Genomic DNA, 18,105 nt, shown 5'->3' with positions numbered 1-18,105 from the left:
CTAGAGGCTAACTATCTCCTAGGGCTCAGGCAATCGGGCATTAGACGTCTCCATGGCACTGAAACTGCCCTGATCGATCTGAAAATGCAAATGGATCAACTGAAGGACAATAGACAATGTGCACTACTACTCCTACTTGACCTCTCGGCTGCTTTTGATCTGGTGGACCATAATATACTTTGTGAACCCCTTTCTTCAACAGCTAACTTCTCACATGAGCTGGCAAACTGGATGAAGTCCTTTCTAAGCAACAGATTGATGAGTCTTCTCTCCTGCTGCTGCGGACCCATTCCCTATCACATGCGGAGTACCACAAGGCTCATGTATCTCCCCTACCATGCACAACGTATTTACAAAGCCACTATTTGACAAATTGGATCATCTGCGGTTCATCTACGCAAACGACACAGATGGCACCCAGATACTCGGGGAACTATTACACAGACCTTGCCTTACTAATTGAAATCCATCTCCTCATTCAGGCACGGATGGCAGTCCACAGCCTCTGCTTGAATGATGAGACTGAAATCTTGATCTTAGGTGCCACTACTAACTTTATCAAACTTGATGCCCAGTATTCGTCCTTCAACATAGATAGCAACATCTTTAAAACTGCTTAGGAAACAAGCTCTTGCTTTCCACCTAGACCCCACTCTCAACCTTAGCAAACAAGTTAACACGACAGCCTCGGCTCTGCTTGCAAACTTTACCTTTCGGCTAACAGCTGCTTGATACTCGCGAGAGCACAAATCTCGTCTAAACTTGATTACTGCAACGAGCAAACAAATTCTAAACAAACTCCAAATTCTACAAAATAACGCTTTCAGAACAGCCCTGAGCATCCAAAGGAAAAATCATATCTCTGAAACCAGAAGGAATCGCAACTGGCTTTCAATCAAGGACAGTATTTACTTTGTCTCCATCACGTATAAATTTCTTAATAATGCTGCTTCACAATACTTAAGAGATAATATAATCAAAAAAAGTCCTCTCGTCCAATGAGGTCCATCAACTACTTTTGCATCGTAGTGCCACGGTTTAACTTGAAAAGAGCAGGTGGCATCAGCTTCCCTGTTCAAGCAGCCCAAGCCTGGAATGCCCTCCCTTTGCATCTGCGTACCGATCCGACTTTCAGCTTTAGGACCAACACCAAAAAATGGCAATCCAGGAACGACACTCCTCACCTGAGTGTTTAGAGCACCTGGAGAGACCTACCGCTCTTGCTCTTGAATTTGCACTTGTCCTTGACCTCTATAAACTCTTGCTGTATATGCCTTATCACTACCCCTTGTCTGCTCATCGTATTCATCTGCTTTTTGTATATACTGTATGTATCTTCTCTTGTTTTGCCATGACTATTGTATGCATCAATTTTTTTCATCCAAACTGTTTTGTAATGCGCACAGATACCTCAGGGTGTGGGGCACTTCATTAATAAACCAACATGACTTTAAGCGAGGGGTACAACATCTGGGAATGGCCGCTGGCTAGGTCCAGACAAGCACTCCAGTTAGGGGCATCATGCTCAGGGCATGGCTACAGGCCATTAAAAGAGACTGAGGGCAAAAACAAATTTGTGGGCCTTTCTAGAGGCACAGCATGAGATTAGTTCTTGGTCTCTTATTTGCTTCAGTCAGTTTTCAAAGTCCTTTCTGCTGGTTGGCCCTTTCATCAGGTGCCATATTGCACTTTCCTGTGGTCATGATTCTTCTACAAAGTGACCGGCATGCCTTTTTAAAAAAAAAAAGAAAAAAGAATTCCATGAAGTTCGCCAGTGGTAGCTTTGTGACTATTGATATTCTGTCCGGTACACTGTCTGGTAACTCCATGAATGCTATATATTAAATACAAGCCCATTTTAAGCGTCGAGGTGATGTACACACTAAACTTTCATTTCTGCAATAATCTGCTGACATTTTTCAGCCAAAGTCTCCACAACTGTTTGGTGCCTGACCAATAAAGGTTTTTCTTTTGTTGCTTCCCCTGTTTCTGCAGGCAAAATCTGAAAGAAATTACCATATTTTCTACCAGCTTTGTGCATCTGCCCACTTACCAGAGTTCAAGGGACTATGCCTTGGTAAGTACACAAACTGAGCTGGGGCGTTTGGAATTACTAGAAGCATGGAATGGAGTGCTTTGCCAACAGCCAATCGGGTTAGATGGCGTGATTTTAAGCTATGGTGGGACACCGGCCTAGTGGGAGGAGGGAACTGGGCGTTGATGAGCAGGGGTTGGGCATTGGGCCTTTGTAAGAATACAGGTTTATAAGTATTTTGTACATTAACACTGCCCTGTTGACAGATTTCTTGGCGTTGGTGGCCATCTGGGGAGTGAAACTGCCACAGGGTTGCGGGAACATGGGGTATCTGTGGCGCACCGTAATGTGAGGTTAAGTGAGCAGTGCGGAATATACGGTTTTACAATGTAGAACAGAGCTCTTCTGCTCTAATGGATATGGGCTCTGATTATTGCCCCCAAAACAGTTGAGCCTGGCAAGGCAAGTGAAGTAAAGAGGTTTCCTTTGCCTTTAAAGATTGGGAGCGGCACAAAATGGCAGGAGGACTTTGGGTTGTTCAATTCATGTATATGGAAAGAAAGCTGTAGTAGGCAAACCTTTCCCAACGCCAGCATAAATGGAAACGCCTTTACATACCTGTTACTGCCTTTTTTTCTTTCTAGGTGGGATTCTCTGTTAACTTTTATTAAACTATTACTTGCCATGTTAAATAAATGCCACCAAGTTAATTGATGTAAGTGCATTGCCTTTTTGCTTTTACTTTTCTTGCATAAAGATCATTTATTTAATAAGATTAGTTTGTGGACATTGTGATAATTTGTATTTTAATGAAGTGTATACTGTACTTGTGAAAACCTCCAGGTTCTGAGAGTTGGGTCTGGGCTGCTCTGGCACGACTACCATTTTGTGAGCTTGAGGGAACCACTAGCAGCACCTAAGTCAAGAAGATTAATCGAACTACCCTGAGCACTGGGCTTAAAATCAGGATCCAGCCAATATGGCCAAATGTAGTCCTTGAAATGTAGCAACAGTTCAAACAATGGGAATCCTGCAGCAGGTAAGTCGATCTGAGGATCCCAAAAGGACAACCATAAAAACACAGCAAAACTGAGGCAGGGTTAGGATTTCTCCATATATTCACCCTAACACTCATGGGCTGGATGAATCATCAGGTTGTCCCCCAAAAAATGACAACGGCTTGGGTACACTCCTACAAGATGTGTAGTAGCAGAGTTAGGACTTTGGGGGGGGGGGGGAAGGGGGAAGGGGGGGCCTGGTCCTAACATTCTCTAAACAACTGTAAAGGGTTGAGCTGGATTATAAGAATCACTCCCGTGGACTGTAAGGGAGGCATGGTATCACATATTATACTGACACAATGTTTCAAAACCTTAATTAAGTTCTTGGGGTTTGGAAAAAACGTACTTTGCAATATAGCTATGATGGGAGTAATCTCTACCATCAAATAAAAAAACACGGTCCTAGTAGATCTTTGTTGAATCAAAATGGCCTATAGTAACAATCTAAAGCCTGCCCTATATCTTATACAAAAAGGCAAATGTGTATGCAAAGGAAAGTCATAGGTATAACATAAAGGATCATGGTGGCTGAGCCAGCTCCCTTCCCCACGTTGAACAGCCCGGAGTAAGGCGGCCCTCGTAAATAGAATGACACACTCTGGCTCAGATTATCAACAAAAAAAGGCATTTCAAAGCCTGGCTCAAGGCCTGCTTGGTCTTCCACGTCAAAGTTCCTTATTCCAGTTTTCTTAAAACTCTTTCACAGTTCAACAAAAGTTCACCTAGGTCTTCATCAGCTAGGCTCAGACCTTTCAGAAAAGTACCTGATTCAACCTAGTTCTCCTCAGCTGGGTTCGGATCTCGTAATCACAGCACTTGGAGGGGTTCCCTTCCTCAAGCTTTATTCACATTCCTTCCCCTAATTTTTGTTCATGTTTCCGGTCTTCCTCAATCAGACTCGGAACCTTTCACTGATGTCTTAGTCTTTGGAATGTGCAAGGCCTTTGCCATAGACAACTGCAGGACCACTTCGACTTTCACTTCAGATCTCCCTTATGTTATTTGCCTCAGTGTCTCTTGGTCTTGGTAGTTCCATACCACAATCAGAAAAGTTCAAAAATCTTCCCCTTAAAGCAATCGCCTTTTAACTTCCCCTTTAGCCTGGGTTAATCTTGACCATTTCGCATTTCAGAGTTTGTTCTCTTTGCCGCTTTATAACAAGACCTCAAACATTTTGCAGGGACTTTAGAGCGGGCTATAGTATTTTACCGGACCACTCCGCTACTATAACTGGCTTCAGTTATCAGTAACTTAAACGTTCACTACTGGTTTGCTTTCTTTAACATCATCAGTATGCGCACAACCTTCAATTGTGAGATACACTGTTGCTGCGTCAATCTTTCCTTGAGATAAAACGGCCTTTCATGTATTTCGCTAACTCACCGGTTGTGTGCATTCCTTTCTTGTCTCTGTGGCTTTGATTCATGATCTGAAAATCAATTTCAACAGCCCCCAAAGGAGATGAGCTGAGCAAGGAAAGCAAAGCAAAAAGTGTTTTTAATTGGCTTGAAAAGTCAGGACGGCATTTAAAGCAAGAAAAGGCAGAAGTTCCATTGATGTCAATGGAGGGTAAGCTACACAAAGAAAATCTTTCCCAACACTCTTCATTAATCATTTGAATCTTTTAGTTTCGACAGTGATCTTAAGAAGCATGTTGAGCTTTTTTTTTTAATGAGACCTTCCTTGGTATGATTGGTCGTTTAGCCCTTTTAAGGCAGTAAAGTGTCACCCTAAATCACTGACAACCCTGGTTTACATTTGTAGTTGATAATCTTTGTTACAACCTTGGCGAAACACTAACATAAGTGGTAACACATTCTGAAGGCCATTATGCCACTGTAAGCTCAGCAAGATCAAAACATAAACTAGACATTGTATTGCCTATGGGCATTTTTAGCTTGAAAACAGTGTACACAAACTTTCAAAGCTATTGTTCAAACCGTATTTGTTAGAAAATCTGACCATGCTTAGATCTCCCATACCCATTTCTCTCTATGGGGAAGAAGAAATGTAATTCGCAATGGAGACCAATTTGCTCGGACTGGTCACCACCTGCTCCTGTCAGCACTAACTTTGAACCCGATTAATTCTTCCCTATATTTTGATATCGGAGAGATGGCATTAGAGCAATTGCAACACCTTGCCACGGCTTTACGACCTACTTGTTTGGGCAATCACTGCCCCACATATATTTAATACAGGGTGATATTGATGTGTTACCCATTTTGGTCAGTTGGATAAATGGGTTTCTTCCAGCTTTATTCCAACACACGTAAAATGATCTTGGGTCACTCATATTGTAAAAACCTTCTTTGTATTCAGATGCACAAAGCGTTTTTGTGTCTATTGCGAACTGTTCTTTTTACATTAAAGTTCTCCAAAAGGTCCTAGTCCCCCCAATTGCAATAAGTTGTGCAACCCACAGCTTGTTGAGCTTCGGTCTCAGTTTAGGTCTCAGAGAACTGAGATTTTACAGAATAACCTGTCCTTTTTGTTCCATGCGACTGCATATCCTCCTTTGTGCATGTATGTTGCATGTTGGAGTCCCACGAAAAAATTCTAGCTGTCGGTACAACTTCATTCATCGCCCTTTAATGTTCAGATGAAAAAAACGAATTGAAAAATATGGGTTGTGGTGGGGAGTGTAGGCATGGGTTTATAAGGGGTAGGCGGATGGGAGGATAGGAGGTTTTGGGGGAGTACCCCCCCCCCAAATAAAAACTTGATTATTTTATTTCAGCAAAAAACTTGGGAGGAAAAATGGGGATGAATGAACATAGGACCCATCTGTCACATGTGCAGTGCATGTATGCCATAGCAAATCCCTCAACAATTGACAGTTGCCCTAAGTGTTCAAATCACTTTTTTTACATGCCTTTCGTAGTCCTGTGTTGCATAGAATACAGCAGACTGCCACAATAAAAATAGTCCAGCTGTGGCATAGATTCTACCAACATTTAATACTCCTTGACTCTTCTCTATGCACTTCGTCTTGCAATGTGTCTACACTAGACATTATCAGTATGCTGCCTATTCTCCAATTTCTGCCACACGCACTTCGATGCTCCTCTCATATTTTTCAGACGGTCTGCTAATGTCATGACCCTCGCCCAAAACCCCCTCTGGCAAACCCATTGGCCAGGTGGAGTCAGGACTCGGGCCTCTAGAGCCTGGCATCCTCTTCAAAAGCCCTCATGGGGCCAGTCCTGGTGCCTATGGTGCCAGGCTCATACACCATGAAAAACAATGTGCTTGGGAACTACTTTATTGTATTGTCAGCCAACATGGAGGCATCCACATAGCTTGGTTCCTAGGAACCAAGCTATGCGGTCTAGTGTTTTGGGTGTGGTAGCATAGGGACTACTTTACCTGGACTATTTTGTTGGGGCTATTTAAACCACACCCGAGCAAGACAACACGCTTCGTGTTACTTTGCAGCTTGCAACGTGACGCTCACCGTGTCCAGCTATTCCCTCGAACCTCAGAGAAGCAGAACCTGCAAGGAGACAAAAGGACCATCATTAGCAGCGGCATCTTACCTGCAGTCTTCATCTTTAAACACTTGCAGCTACTGAGAACAGCTTCCTCAAATCTGCACGCCTCCCGGACAGAACAAACTGAAAGAGGAAGATGGAGGCAACATTAAAGCTGTAGAGACATTTACAAATTACGAACTGCTCAAAAGGCTTACCTGGCTGGTCGCCTCTCGCCTGGCACCAGGAACACCGCGACCTACAAGGAAGGAAAGCACAGGTTAGCAAAGGCAAGACTTTGCAGCGCTACGCATAGAGCTTACTTACCGCATCATAGCACTCTTAATGCGCCATCATTAACCAGTGAGGCTCACCAAGCCAGTTTGCCGCGCTGAAGCTCTGCATACCTAAGGGAGAAAAAAGAGCCATTTTAAACACAAAGGTATGCAGGATAGCAACAAAACTAAAGAACAGCAATAAGACCTACCTGAACAATATCAAACAGGCCGGCGTCAGTGAAGTAACTGGACCGCACTCGCCCATGAAAGACAACGCACCCCTGCAAAGAAGGCAGGACGGAGAGCACGCCTAATTCTACCACAAGGTTAGGAGAGGGCGCCAGAGGGACTGAAATCATACGGGGGTGGAGGTAGGATATTTACCCCAGTCGGTCAGTTTGAACACAGTCCTGTATTTTCAGGCAGAACCTTCCCCGCAGACCACATCCGGACAAAGCTGAGAAGCATAACAGCGAATAACCCGGCTGGATGGCGTCCCTGTGGATACCAGGTGAGCATTACAGCTAAAGGGCAATGCTGCCTACAGCGCTTTGACACAATTACATATGGCTGGAGGAGCTATAAAAATACAAGGTAACATAAAATGGTGGTATAATGGCAACAAGCTTCTCAGCGGGAGGGGGTGCTGCTGAGCATCTACACAATGGCTGCATCCTCCCAATCCTCCGGTACTGCTGCCCACAATGTCCTGAGAACAAACAGCAAGTTTGGGAAAATCGAGCTGCTTTTACACAACGTAACATGCAGTGCAAGGTGAAGCTGGACTCCAGAGGAGTAGTGCTGCAAGGGTGCCAGGAGCAGTGAAAGGAGCAATTGCACGCAGTGTGGCCGAACTGCAGCGAGGGGGGCCCCAAAGCGTTTTATCCAGAGATGCTGAACCGGGGAAGTGACAGGGGTGCCTTCATGGTTGTGTAGGGTGGCCAACTGTCCTGTATTTTGCGGGATCGTCCCGTATTTGGGGACTCTGAAGAGTGGCTGTGTGGGACGCAGGTTGTCCCGACTTGCTTTGTTCCATGGAGTGTGAGACTCGGGAGACAGCAAGTCGGAACAACCTGCGTCCAGCACAGCTCACTCCTGCATACCTGGTAACATTTGTGTGGATACAGGGGGCTGAGTTGGGAGTGAAGGGAGCCAGCTGCCGCCTTGACGTTGGAAGGCGCCTGTGGGTCTGAGCACCAACTGCTGAGTGCATAGTGCTGCCTGTGAGCTCTGTGGACAGCAGAAAGCATTTCACATAGAAGGGCATCGAGGCTGACCCTGGGAGATGCACTACATTACCTGGGTGTGAGTGCAACTGAGGGACCTTCCATATCCCTCACTGGTGAGGGGACTCTATGTTGAGTGTACCTGCATAACAACGGGGAGGCACTGCTGGTGGAACCAGAGAGTGTGCCTTAATGCTTGCAACAATATCTGGTGCTTTGAGTAGGGGGACTGCCCAGTTAGGTTGCACTCAGCCTGGAAGGGCTACCTTTGGTGACAGTTCGACCACAGCATGTCACTAAGCTGCGCACTTCTGCCATTTTGATGAAGGGTTACCAGATGAAGCAGAGCAACCTGGAGACGTGTGTGCACAACACCAACAAACTCAATACAGAGCTGACCACTGAGGCGACTAAGCAGCCTGGCCATGAAGAACGGGGCACCCCCAAACCTGAAACTACATATGGAAAGCATGCAGGCGGAATTTGCCACCATGACGGATGAACTAGATGGCATCACTACAAACATCAGCGCCCTCAAATGTGAAATAGAGCGGGTGTACACAAGAGTTGGAGACTCACATTGGCGTGGCTGAGGATGACCAACTAGCACCCAAAACAATGTGTCTATCATGTCCAATGCCCTAAAGAGAACCTTGCTCAAATATGATGCCCTGGAATCTAGATTGAGAAGGAATAACATTCACATAATGGGCCTCCCTGAGGGATTTGGTCCCGGACTTATGGAATAAGCTGTGGAAGCCCTGCTTAAGGAACTGCTTGGAGACCTAGACTTCATCTGCATTTGTGATTGAGAGGGCCAATAGAACGCCAACAATGAGACCGAAGCTGGGAGAACCCCCCCCACGCACCCCTGGAGCTGTAATCGTGAAACTCTTTAATTACTGAGACCGGTACACCGTCCAGCGCTAGGCTAGAGAAAAAGGCCCACTTGGCTATGGAGATACCACTGTGCACATCTACCCGGACTGTACAAATGGAGCAGAAGTTAAAAGAAAATGCTTGGAGAAAAAGCAGTCCCATACACCATGCTGTTTGGGGGCGGGGGGAGACTGGCATGGCTCAGGGTGGGGTTGGGCCAATGAGGGAGGGGGGGCGTTGGGGCAAGGTTTTTTTGGCAAGCACCTTACTGAGAATACTGGCAGTTGCTGTCATGATGCCCGCTCCCGGGGTGCCGGTTCATGCCCTGCGTCCCCGAAAGCGGACATCCAGTCCCCAAGGAAAGACCCAGCAACCCCATATAGGGGCCCTTTGGACAGTGTCCTGGCGCCTATGGCGCCAGGCTCATTATGGGAGTGCTTGGGTGCACTTACCTGATGCAGACCATGCTGCAGGATCCCAGCCTCCTTGAGGCCTGAAGGGAACTACTTTACCTGTGGGGACTAATTTACCATCCGGGCGTGGTTGGAGAAGGATACATACCTGATTGGAGGAACCACTTCCAAGGCTATTTAAACCCCACCCGAACAGCCACACGTGCTTCGCGTTGTTCTGCATCTAGCAGCTGGACGTTCACCGTGTCTGCTCCTGCATCCTGACTTCTGCCACGCCTGCCAGCATCCTGGATCACCTGCAAAACCGCATCCCGGAGACATCTCGCCGACAATCCTGAAAAGGAAGACTTTTATTTAAAAACTCATTGCATCGATCGCTGCAGCGCCGCATTCCACTCACCTTTACAGGGCGCCTCCATGTTCAGCAGCGATCATCCGGATTCGCAGTCACGCCCCAGCGCTTAGGAAGAAAAAGGCAAGAACAAAAGGTGAGAGAGAGAGAGAAGGGAATAAGGAAAGCTAAATCTCCATGTTAAGACTTACCTGTTGATTCATTCCCTCTTCATTTCGGGTCCGTGCCGCATCCTGGCATTTCCGGACCCCGGCCCCTAAGGGGGAAAAAGGAAATCTGCGTTAATGAGCGAATGAAAAGACATTACCAAAAAACGCTCATTAAAGACTTAACTGATTTCTACAAGGATTTCACCTCTCATCTCGGGTCGGTGCCTGTTCCCCGACATTCCGTACCCCGGCCCCTATGGGGAAAAAGACACAGGAAGCAGGATGGAGAGCTCCTCCTTCCAGACCCTAAGGTGAGACGCTACGGGGAATCACAGAAGGGTTTCGAGGAGGGTGAGAGGGGAAAGTGGGAGGCCGATTGCATTACCCCGCAGACAGTTAATCCCCTATTTTCGCCTACAGAAGGATACTTCTGCGAGCCAGACAAGCCAGATTTGGGGGCCCGGTCCAGACCGTCTTCCGAACCCTGCGCATCACCTTAGAAGAGGTCACAGCAGCGTGAACCAGGCCAGCGCCTCCGTGGGAGTCAGGTGAGCGTTACAGTTGCAGTCATGAAGGGGTGGTGCCAGGGTCAGAATACACTGTTGCAATATGTGATTTAATTATTGACCTCGAAAGTATTCATATTTTGAGCTGGAATGTCAGGGGTCTTGGGAACTAGTGCAAAGCTAGGTGAATAAAAGTACATCTATCACTCCTGCAAGAAATGTTTGCCACCGGGTGGAGCACTAACAGATTTTACACTGGTTTCTCCACACACAAGTGGTCCTGACCCTGATTCAGAAGTGAGTTGCCTTCAAATGACTATACTTGCATGTTGACCTGGACGGGCCATATGTTGTACGCTGTAAGTTGCAGCATAAGGAGGAATTACTCGTGAATTCATATGTGCTGAACTCTGATGAACCTGGGTTTTATACCATCTTGGTGGACATTCTTATGGCCTATCCTATGGTACTGTATCAATGGGCGTGGGGGGAATAAATACAACTGCGAATAATAGACCTTGACCGTACAGGCACTATTGTGCATCAAATGGGCAGGCTAAGACTGTGCAATGTATGGTGGACGCTACACCTGGCTTTGAAGGGATTTACTTATTATTCATCAGTACACAGCATGTCGTGCTGGATGAACCTATTGCTGATCTTGGGAATGCCTTGTTGGTCAGACGGTGGAGGCAGATATACTCCCCCGCACTTATTCGGACTGTCACGGATCACGATCTCCTTGAGGTGAGGTGGGACCACCTGGGCTTGCACCACATGGCCATTTAAATCACTGGTACTACAGGATTTGGTGTTCAGAACAAGTGTGGAAGACGATAGATTTCCTCACCTTTTTTCAGACCAACAATAATACAGTGTCCGAGTATACTTTGCCAAACGTTTAAGGTATTTTTTCAGTCGATGGGCATGTCAAGGGAATTTGGAGTGCTCAAAGTTATTTGCAGAGATATAGCCATTAGTGAGGATAAACTCAAAGCTGTCGAGCAAATATGCGTCTGTGCCCGACGATGCCACTCTGGCTGCCATTAAGACCCAGCTAGAGGAATTTTGACACCACGTGGATAGAGATGGAATATTTTGTGAAGCCGACGGGGAAGGGGAGAGTCCTGGTAGGGCTTTATCCAACTTTGTGCCGATGATGGTGAGGGGCCTGAATCACATTGTGGGTGTGCACGATGACTACCAGGCTATGCAATACTCGAGAGGGACATTAATGATGCATTTGTGAAGGTACATGGTGCACTATATCGGAAGCAAGGGATATGTCATGAGGGATTGCACGACTTAATAGACCATGCCATGTCTGCCCTCTCAGAAAATGCCAGAACGCAGATAAACGCCCCCCCCTTACGGTGGAGGAAATGCTGATTGTAAAAGACCTACCCAGAAGGAAGTCCCCAGTGCTGGATGGACTGTTGGCATCATTTTACATGGAATATGGGGCCTTCCTGGCCCCCCATCTGCTTAGTGTTGGAGGAATAGTTAGACTGGACAACTCCCGAAGTCACTCGAGGCCACCATTATCGTACTCCTAAAACCAGGGAATCCCAGCAAGGACTGTTGTCGTATAGGCCACTATCCCTCATGAACATAGACTCCAAAGGGTATGTTAAAGTTATAGCTAATCGATTGCTACCTCTAATGCCTTGCCCAATACACCATGATCCGGCTGAGTTTATTCAAGGAAGGTCTACGTCTCTAAACATGAGGCGACTGTTCAACATTGTAACCTACGGCCTTAGCAGTGGCGGTGGCATTGGATGCTCAAAAAGTGTTCGACATGGTGTCATGGCTGTTCTTGTTTGCGGTTCTTCGGAGATGTGGCCTTAAGAAACAACTAATTTGATATATTTAAATCCTGTACACGAATCCCATACCTAGTGTCCGTACTAAAATGGTGCTGTTCGATCTTAGCAGGGGGACAAGTCTGGGATGACCACTATCCACTGTAAAGACTGGAGGGGGGTTTTGCCTTCTATATGGCAGAGTAGAAGCAGAGAGCACCCCAGCCAAGATTCTCTATGCGTTAGCAATGGAGGAGCAATCCAGGCTTAAGCACTCAGGGGGGTGATGCAGGCTGGTTCTAAAGTACAGTGTAGGCCCCAAAACCCCACAAAGGAATGTCAACACACTTATGTGATAACGCAGTTCTGTATATAAATAATGTTCAATATATACACAATCAATAATACACTCTGTGCTTTGGTAATACTAATATGGTACCACAGTTAACTCCGGACTCTTTTTAAAATGCACCAACTGCCGACCGTCTCAATGGCATAGAAATCAAATAGTAAAGTGAATCACCAATAGACATATGGAGGAAGACCAGGCGGGTTAAACAAATGGCAGAATTCTTTGTCCCTACCAAAGACACAGTTCTGTGTGAGGATCCCCCCCCCACCTGAGCAACCTGTAAATGAAGGTTATTAACAATCCCAGTCCATATTTGTTTAAAATAGTCTTGTTTCCTACTAAAAAGGTTCTACTACCTCATGGACCTGGTTTAGCTGAGTTTCTTCAACGGATCCCTCGAGGGTGAACTTACTTTGAAGCAGGAGCCACAAGGCGTCGAGATTCCATGAAGAAAATAGGAACACTGCTGTTGAGAGAGCAGCTTCGACCTTCGTGGTGCTACTCGACGATTGGTTGTGGACGTCCAGTGAAGATGAGGCGTGCAGTGCACCTCGATGACAAGAGATTGTTGCCGCAAAGTTGATTCGATGATCCGGCAGCGGGTGTCGTATATCAGCGTCGACAATCGACTCTACAACGGCTGGCTATCGGATCTTCGGCGTCTTTGTGGACTTAAGGCAGCGAGAAACCCACTGGCAGATTGTCCTCGGTCCGTCAGCGACCTCGGCTTTCTCCAGCGGGATGAAGTGGTCGACGCTGATGGCAAGGGCGTCCTTCACTTCAAATGTCTTGGGCAAAGGGGGAGTATTGCGGCTCCTGTCGTCGGCAGCACAGAGTCAAGCTGTCCCCTCTTCTGGGCAACACGACTCGATGGCATCCAGCAGTTATGGCGGTGCTGCGATCCCTGCTCGACTATGGACTTCGCTGTCTGGGTGCTTAATTTCAGGATTCCTCAGCAGCCAAGTCTCCAGTCGACAACCTTTTGGGACTGACTTCCAGGGCGCCTCGGTGAAGACCAGCCTTCTGCACAATGTTCCCTCGTCGCTGGGGGAGAGGTCTCCTAGCCAGGTTCTTTCTCAGATCAGTCCTCGACAGTCTCGACAGCTTTCATATTGGGGCGAAGCAAGGCAGCGGAAATGCTGCTTCTTCCAGCTGGGAAGGATGAGTTTTAACTTCAGCTTCTGAACAATTCTGGTGAGTGAGAGGTCCCCAGATATACTGTTTCTCTCATTCACACTGCTGAGCCAAGCTCAGACAGCCAATCATTCAGAAGGGTATTCATGCAGGCAGCCAGCCATTCAGGCTCAGTGCATTCAGGCCATTCGAGTGGATTGTCCTCCAACGTATTCCACATCTGACGGTAATCACCACAGCTGTGCTGCTTTGGAAAATTTCCTGTGTCGATGTCGATATGCTGTCCCTCGAGGGCCTGCGTCGAGCGCCGATGTCACCAGATGTTATATGCAGGACGCACGACACCCGTAGCCTCAGTTCCATTTTTTCCACGAACGTGTTTGCTTCGGAAACCCGGCACGCCTCGGTTATTCACCTGTTGAATCGGTTCTTCTAACTTGGATATTGTGAATAATGTCTTCGTCTTCTACCCCGCGGTCGGGCTTCAGGAAGTGTCGGACTGCGGTTCCAAGATGTCCCTGACAGACCCGCACAACGTCTGCCTTTGGTGCCTCGGCAAGAGCCAAGGCACCGATGACTGTGATGAATGCCAGTCCTTGACGTCTAAGGCCTTGCGGCAATGGAAGAAGTTGTCTGTAGGTAGGGTTTCCAAGCCCCGGAAGTCGAAATCCACTGGGCTTTCGACCAACTATTCGAGGGGTGACTCTCTGCGTAAGTCCAGGGGGGTCTCGTTCTCAGAGTGGGGCCTGCCATTCCTCTGGCTCTTCTAGGCACTCTCTTGTGCCGTCACCGGTCGCCTTCCTCGTCCGAGGACTCTGCCAGACGGCGGGTGGCTTGTCCCAACAAGCATTCGTCACCGGCCGAATGGGATGCATTTCGCAAGGACATGATGGCGATTTTTGAATCGCAGGGCACCGTTCCGTCTGCGCCTTAGTGCGTTCCTTGCCGGCTTCTATCTAGGGCCACTGCTCGCATGCCTTCGGGCTCGGGCGGTCGGTGCGATCATCTGCAACCGTCGGTCTTATCGGACAAGGATGAAGAAGAAGGCATCGACTCAATCGGTGTCATGTCCGTCGAGGGACTCTCTCGAGGCTCCGGCTCTGAGGAAGCCATTGGTGCCGAGGCCGTCTAAGGACCTGCTCGACAACGGCTTCGAGGCTGGGGCCCCGAAGTCCATCGCCTTTTGAAGAGGCTTTACCGGAGGCGCCCCCGAGGGCCGTGGAACATCCGAGGAAGGCCCCCGAGTAAGTCAGTGAGGCCTGTGTTTGAGCCTTTTTCTGTACCTTCATCCAGGGATTTATTCCAGCCTTTGGATTACATCTCAAAGGTGGAAGAAGGGACGGATGAAGAGGGGTTTGTACCACCTGAGGTTCCTGATGACCTGTTGTCTGGTCATAGCCAGATGGAAGACCTGCGTCAATCCCTGCATGACGCCAGTGGTCTGGACACCTCCCCGGAGGTTGAATTTGGCAGGCCAGAGCCTGGTACGCACGCTGAGTCTTTGTACAGGCGTCTCATGTCGAGGGTGACTGAGTACTTGGGGTGGTCTGCTCCACCTGTGGATTTTCTGCAGGATGACCTGACAGATATATTGGACCGGGGTCCACCAACGGACCCGTTGCTGCCATTTCATATGACCTTAAAGGGAAGGGTGTCAGTGGCGGCTTGGACTGCTCCGGAGAGTCTCCCGGCAGTGAATAAGTCGCTACTGAAGAAATACCGTCCAGCCAGTGGCGACCCCAGCTACTTGTCTACGCACCCCACTCCGGAGAGTTTGGTGGTGCAGGTGGCTACGGCACGGCTAAGCAGGCTGCGTACCCTACCATCCCTCCGGATAGGGACGACGGGCGCTTTGACGGTTGGACGAAGAAAGTATTTTCATCTGGGGGTATGGATTTAGAGGCAGCCAACTCAGTTTGTGCCTTGGCAAGATTCACTCACTCTCTGTGGAATTGTGTATCTTTGGCGGCTGAACATATTCCGGAAGGGGAGGAACGGGATGGTTTTCTTGCCCTCGTGCAGGATGGCAGGGAAGCCATGTATGAATCCGTTCAGTCGGGTCTGGATGTGGCAGACTGTGTCAGCCGGTCCATGGCGGCAAGCAATGTTATGCGAAGGTTTTGCTTGGTTGCGGAAGTCGGGGTTTGCGCGTGATGTACAGTCCCGGCTTCTCAACATGCCCTTTGATGGTGACCATCTTTTTGGCAGCAAGGCTGACGAGGTTGCAGACCTCCAAAGCTGTAGCTAAGTTGTTGAGTGCTGCAGTGCGTCAACCTCCGCCTTTTCCTTCTAGTGGACAGCATTGGAGGGGAGGTTCCTTTCGTTACTACTCTTCCTTTGGTAGATAGAGGGGAGCTGCCAGACAAAGGGGCCAATATAGGAGTACCAGAGGTGGAAAGCAAGGTACTCTAGGTGCCAAAGCCGCTCGGGCAGTTGCCTCTTTGCACTCAGGCACTGATGCAGCCGCTTCCGCTCACTCATGAGGCCATGTCCCATGGTTCGCCGGTTGGGGGGGAAGGCTGGCGCAGCATCTTGTAGAATGGTGTGCCGTTACTTCAGATGTGTGGGTTCTGGAGATCATAGCCCACGGCTACTGTCTTCCTTTCTCTTTGAAGAGTCCGGATCCGCTCCTTGCACAGTAAATCAAATCCCTGCTGGAGAAAGGTGCCATAGAACTGATGCCTTTAGCGGAGAGGAACAAGGGATGGTATTCCCCATATTTTTTGATCTCGAAAAAAGACTGGGATTGAGACCCCTCATGGACTTGCGTGGTTTGAACAAGCTCCTCAGGAAGGACAAGTTCAAGATGGTTACTCTCTCAAGTCCTCCAGGCCCTTCAACTTCAGGACTGGTTGGTGTCTCTTGACCTCCAGGATGCTTACTTTCATGTGCCGATTCATCCCAAGCACAGGAGGTTCACGGTTGGCGACTTGCATTTTCAGTTTCGGTTCCTGGCGTTCGGATTGACATCCGCCCCGAGGGTCTTCACCAAGCTAATGGTGGTGGTGGCACCGTATCTCAGGAAAGGGGGATTCACATCTACCCCCACCTGGACAATTGGTTGGTCAGGGTGCGCTCTCGCGAGCAAGCCCTGGATCATCCGTCGGTCACCTGCCACTCCCTTCACAAGCTGGGCTTCTCCCTCAACTTAAAGAAGTCTCACATGACACCTACCCAGCGGCTCCAGTACATCGGAGCAGTGCTCGATACATCCCTGGGGGAGTGTTCGCCTCCCCAGGTGAGGGCTCATCACATTCTGCAGATGGTGGACAAGTTTCAACATGCCCAGAGTCTCCCGGCGCTAGAGTTCTTGAGGTTGCTCGGCCTCATGGCATCCTGCATTCTACTGGTGCCAGAGGCCAGGCTGCAGATGAGATCTCTGCAGTGGGCTCTCAAGATGCAATGGTCATAGTCCTCCGGCAGGATGTCGCCCTTGGTCGCCCAGGATCTTCTGTGGTGGGCCGTCGAAGGCAATCTAATGACGGAGTCTGTCCAAACTCCATATCAATCTGTTGGAGCTGAGGGCCGTCAGCTTAGGAACAAAACCGAATTTGGGGTGTAGGTGTGCACAGCTATTTCTTGCTACGATAATGTGGATCAGACTTCAGGGTATCTATCTTCCAAAATTTAATGAGTATCCAATTGTTTCAGGTGCAGGTGGGCTGACGTCACAAGGCCACTTGGGACATAAAATTGTACAAAACCAGAACCGTGTGTTACTACCCAGTAAGCCCAAATGCACTCCTAGTGGAACCTAAGTTCCAGTGTTGATTTGTTAATACTCTAGTAAACTTTAGCCCTTAGGGGCTTGGATTTATACTTATAAATTCATGAATTCTCTTACTGAATAGGAATTATTAATTTGTATAATTTGTTGCAAATCTTTAAATGAACAGTGTGTATTTCACTAGAACCAGTACACAGATCAATAGTTGGAGAATCATTTAATTTTAATTCTCTAATCTTAAACACTATAAAATTTCCAACACAATTGTCTATTACAGCAATACATCAAACATATAGTGAGCATGACAATAAAAACAGAATTGTTCCGGTTTTTACAGAACTTATTAGATACATTTGTCTCCTGGAGTGGTCAACTCCCTCCAGGGAAGCCCTTTATGAATTTAACAAATGACCAACGCGTTTCGGATCAAAGATCCATCTTCAGGGTAGGGGCTTCACTGTTCCTATACACAGTGAGCTACAATAGGTGGTAGTTTCCTTAATACTGATCCTGTGGGGAATTCAAATGGACATTTATTTTAAGAATTGCTTATAATATAGTGAAGCTAAAAGAAAATGTGAAGGGGGGCAAATGTTACTAACCTCTCCCAGGGGGCTGGTGAGGTCCAGAATCTGACCTATCAAGAAGAAATGAAATAATAACCAAGGTAAGTACCTACTGATCTATTTAAAAGCCGCTCAAGCAGAAGTAGCCT

At 47.8% G+C, this 18,105-nt stretch overlaps 1 protein-coding gene across 1 annotated transcript in view; it reads left to right on the top strand.

Annotated features, from left to right (window-relative positions):
* Positions 1–18,105, top strand: part of LOC138575296 (unconventional myosin-Vb-like) — a 1,749,675-nt gene that overhangs the window by 488,093 nt on the left and 1,243,477 nt on the right. Inside the window, exon 7 of the mRNA XM_069649473.1 lies at positions 1,996–2,077. Coding sequence (XP_069505574.1) covers positions 1,996–2,077 — 82 coding nt within the window. The remainder of the gene's footprint in view (positions 1–1,995; positions 2,078–18,105) is intronic.

Source organism: Ambystoma mexicanum, chromosome 1p, assembly GCF_040938575.1.
Source record: "Ambystoma mexicanum isolate Mex_15411 chromosome 1p, UKY_AmexF1_1, whole genome shotgun sequence".
NCBI lineage: Eukaryota > Metazoa > Chordata > Amphibia > Caudata > Ambystomatidae > Ambystoma > Ambystoma mexicanum.
The sequence above is the reverse complement of the archived record's forward strand: the minus strand, read 5'-3'. Positions and strand labels throughout refer to the sequence as shown.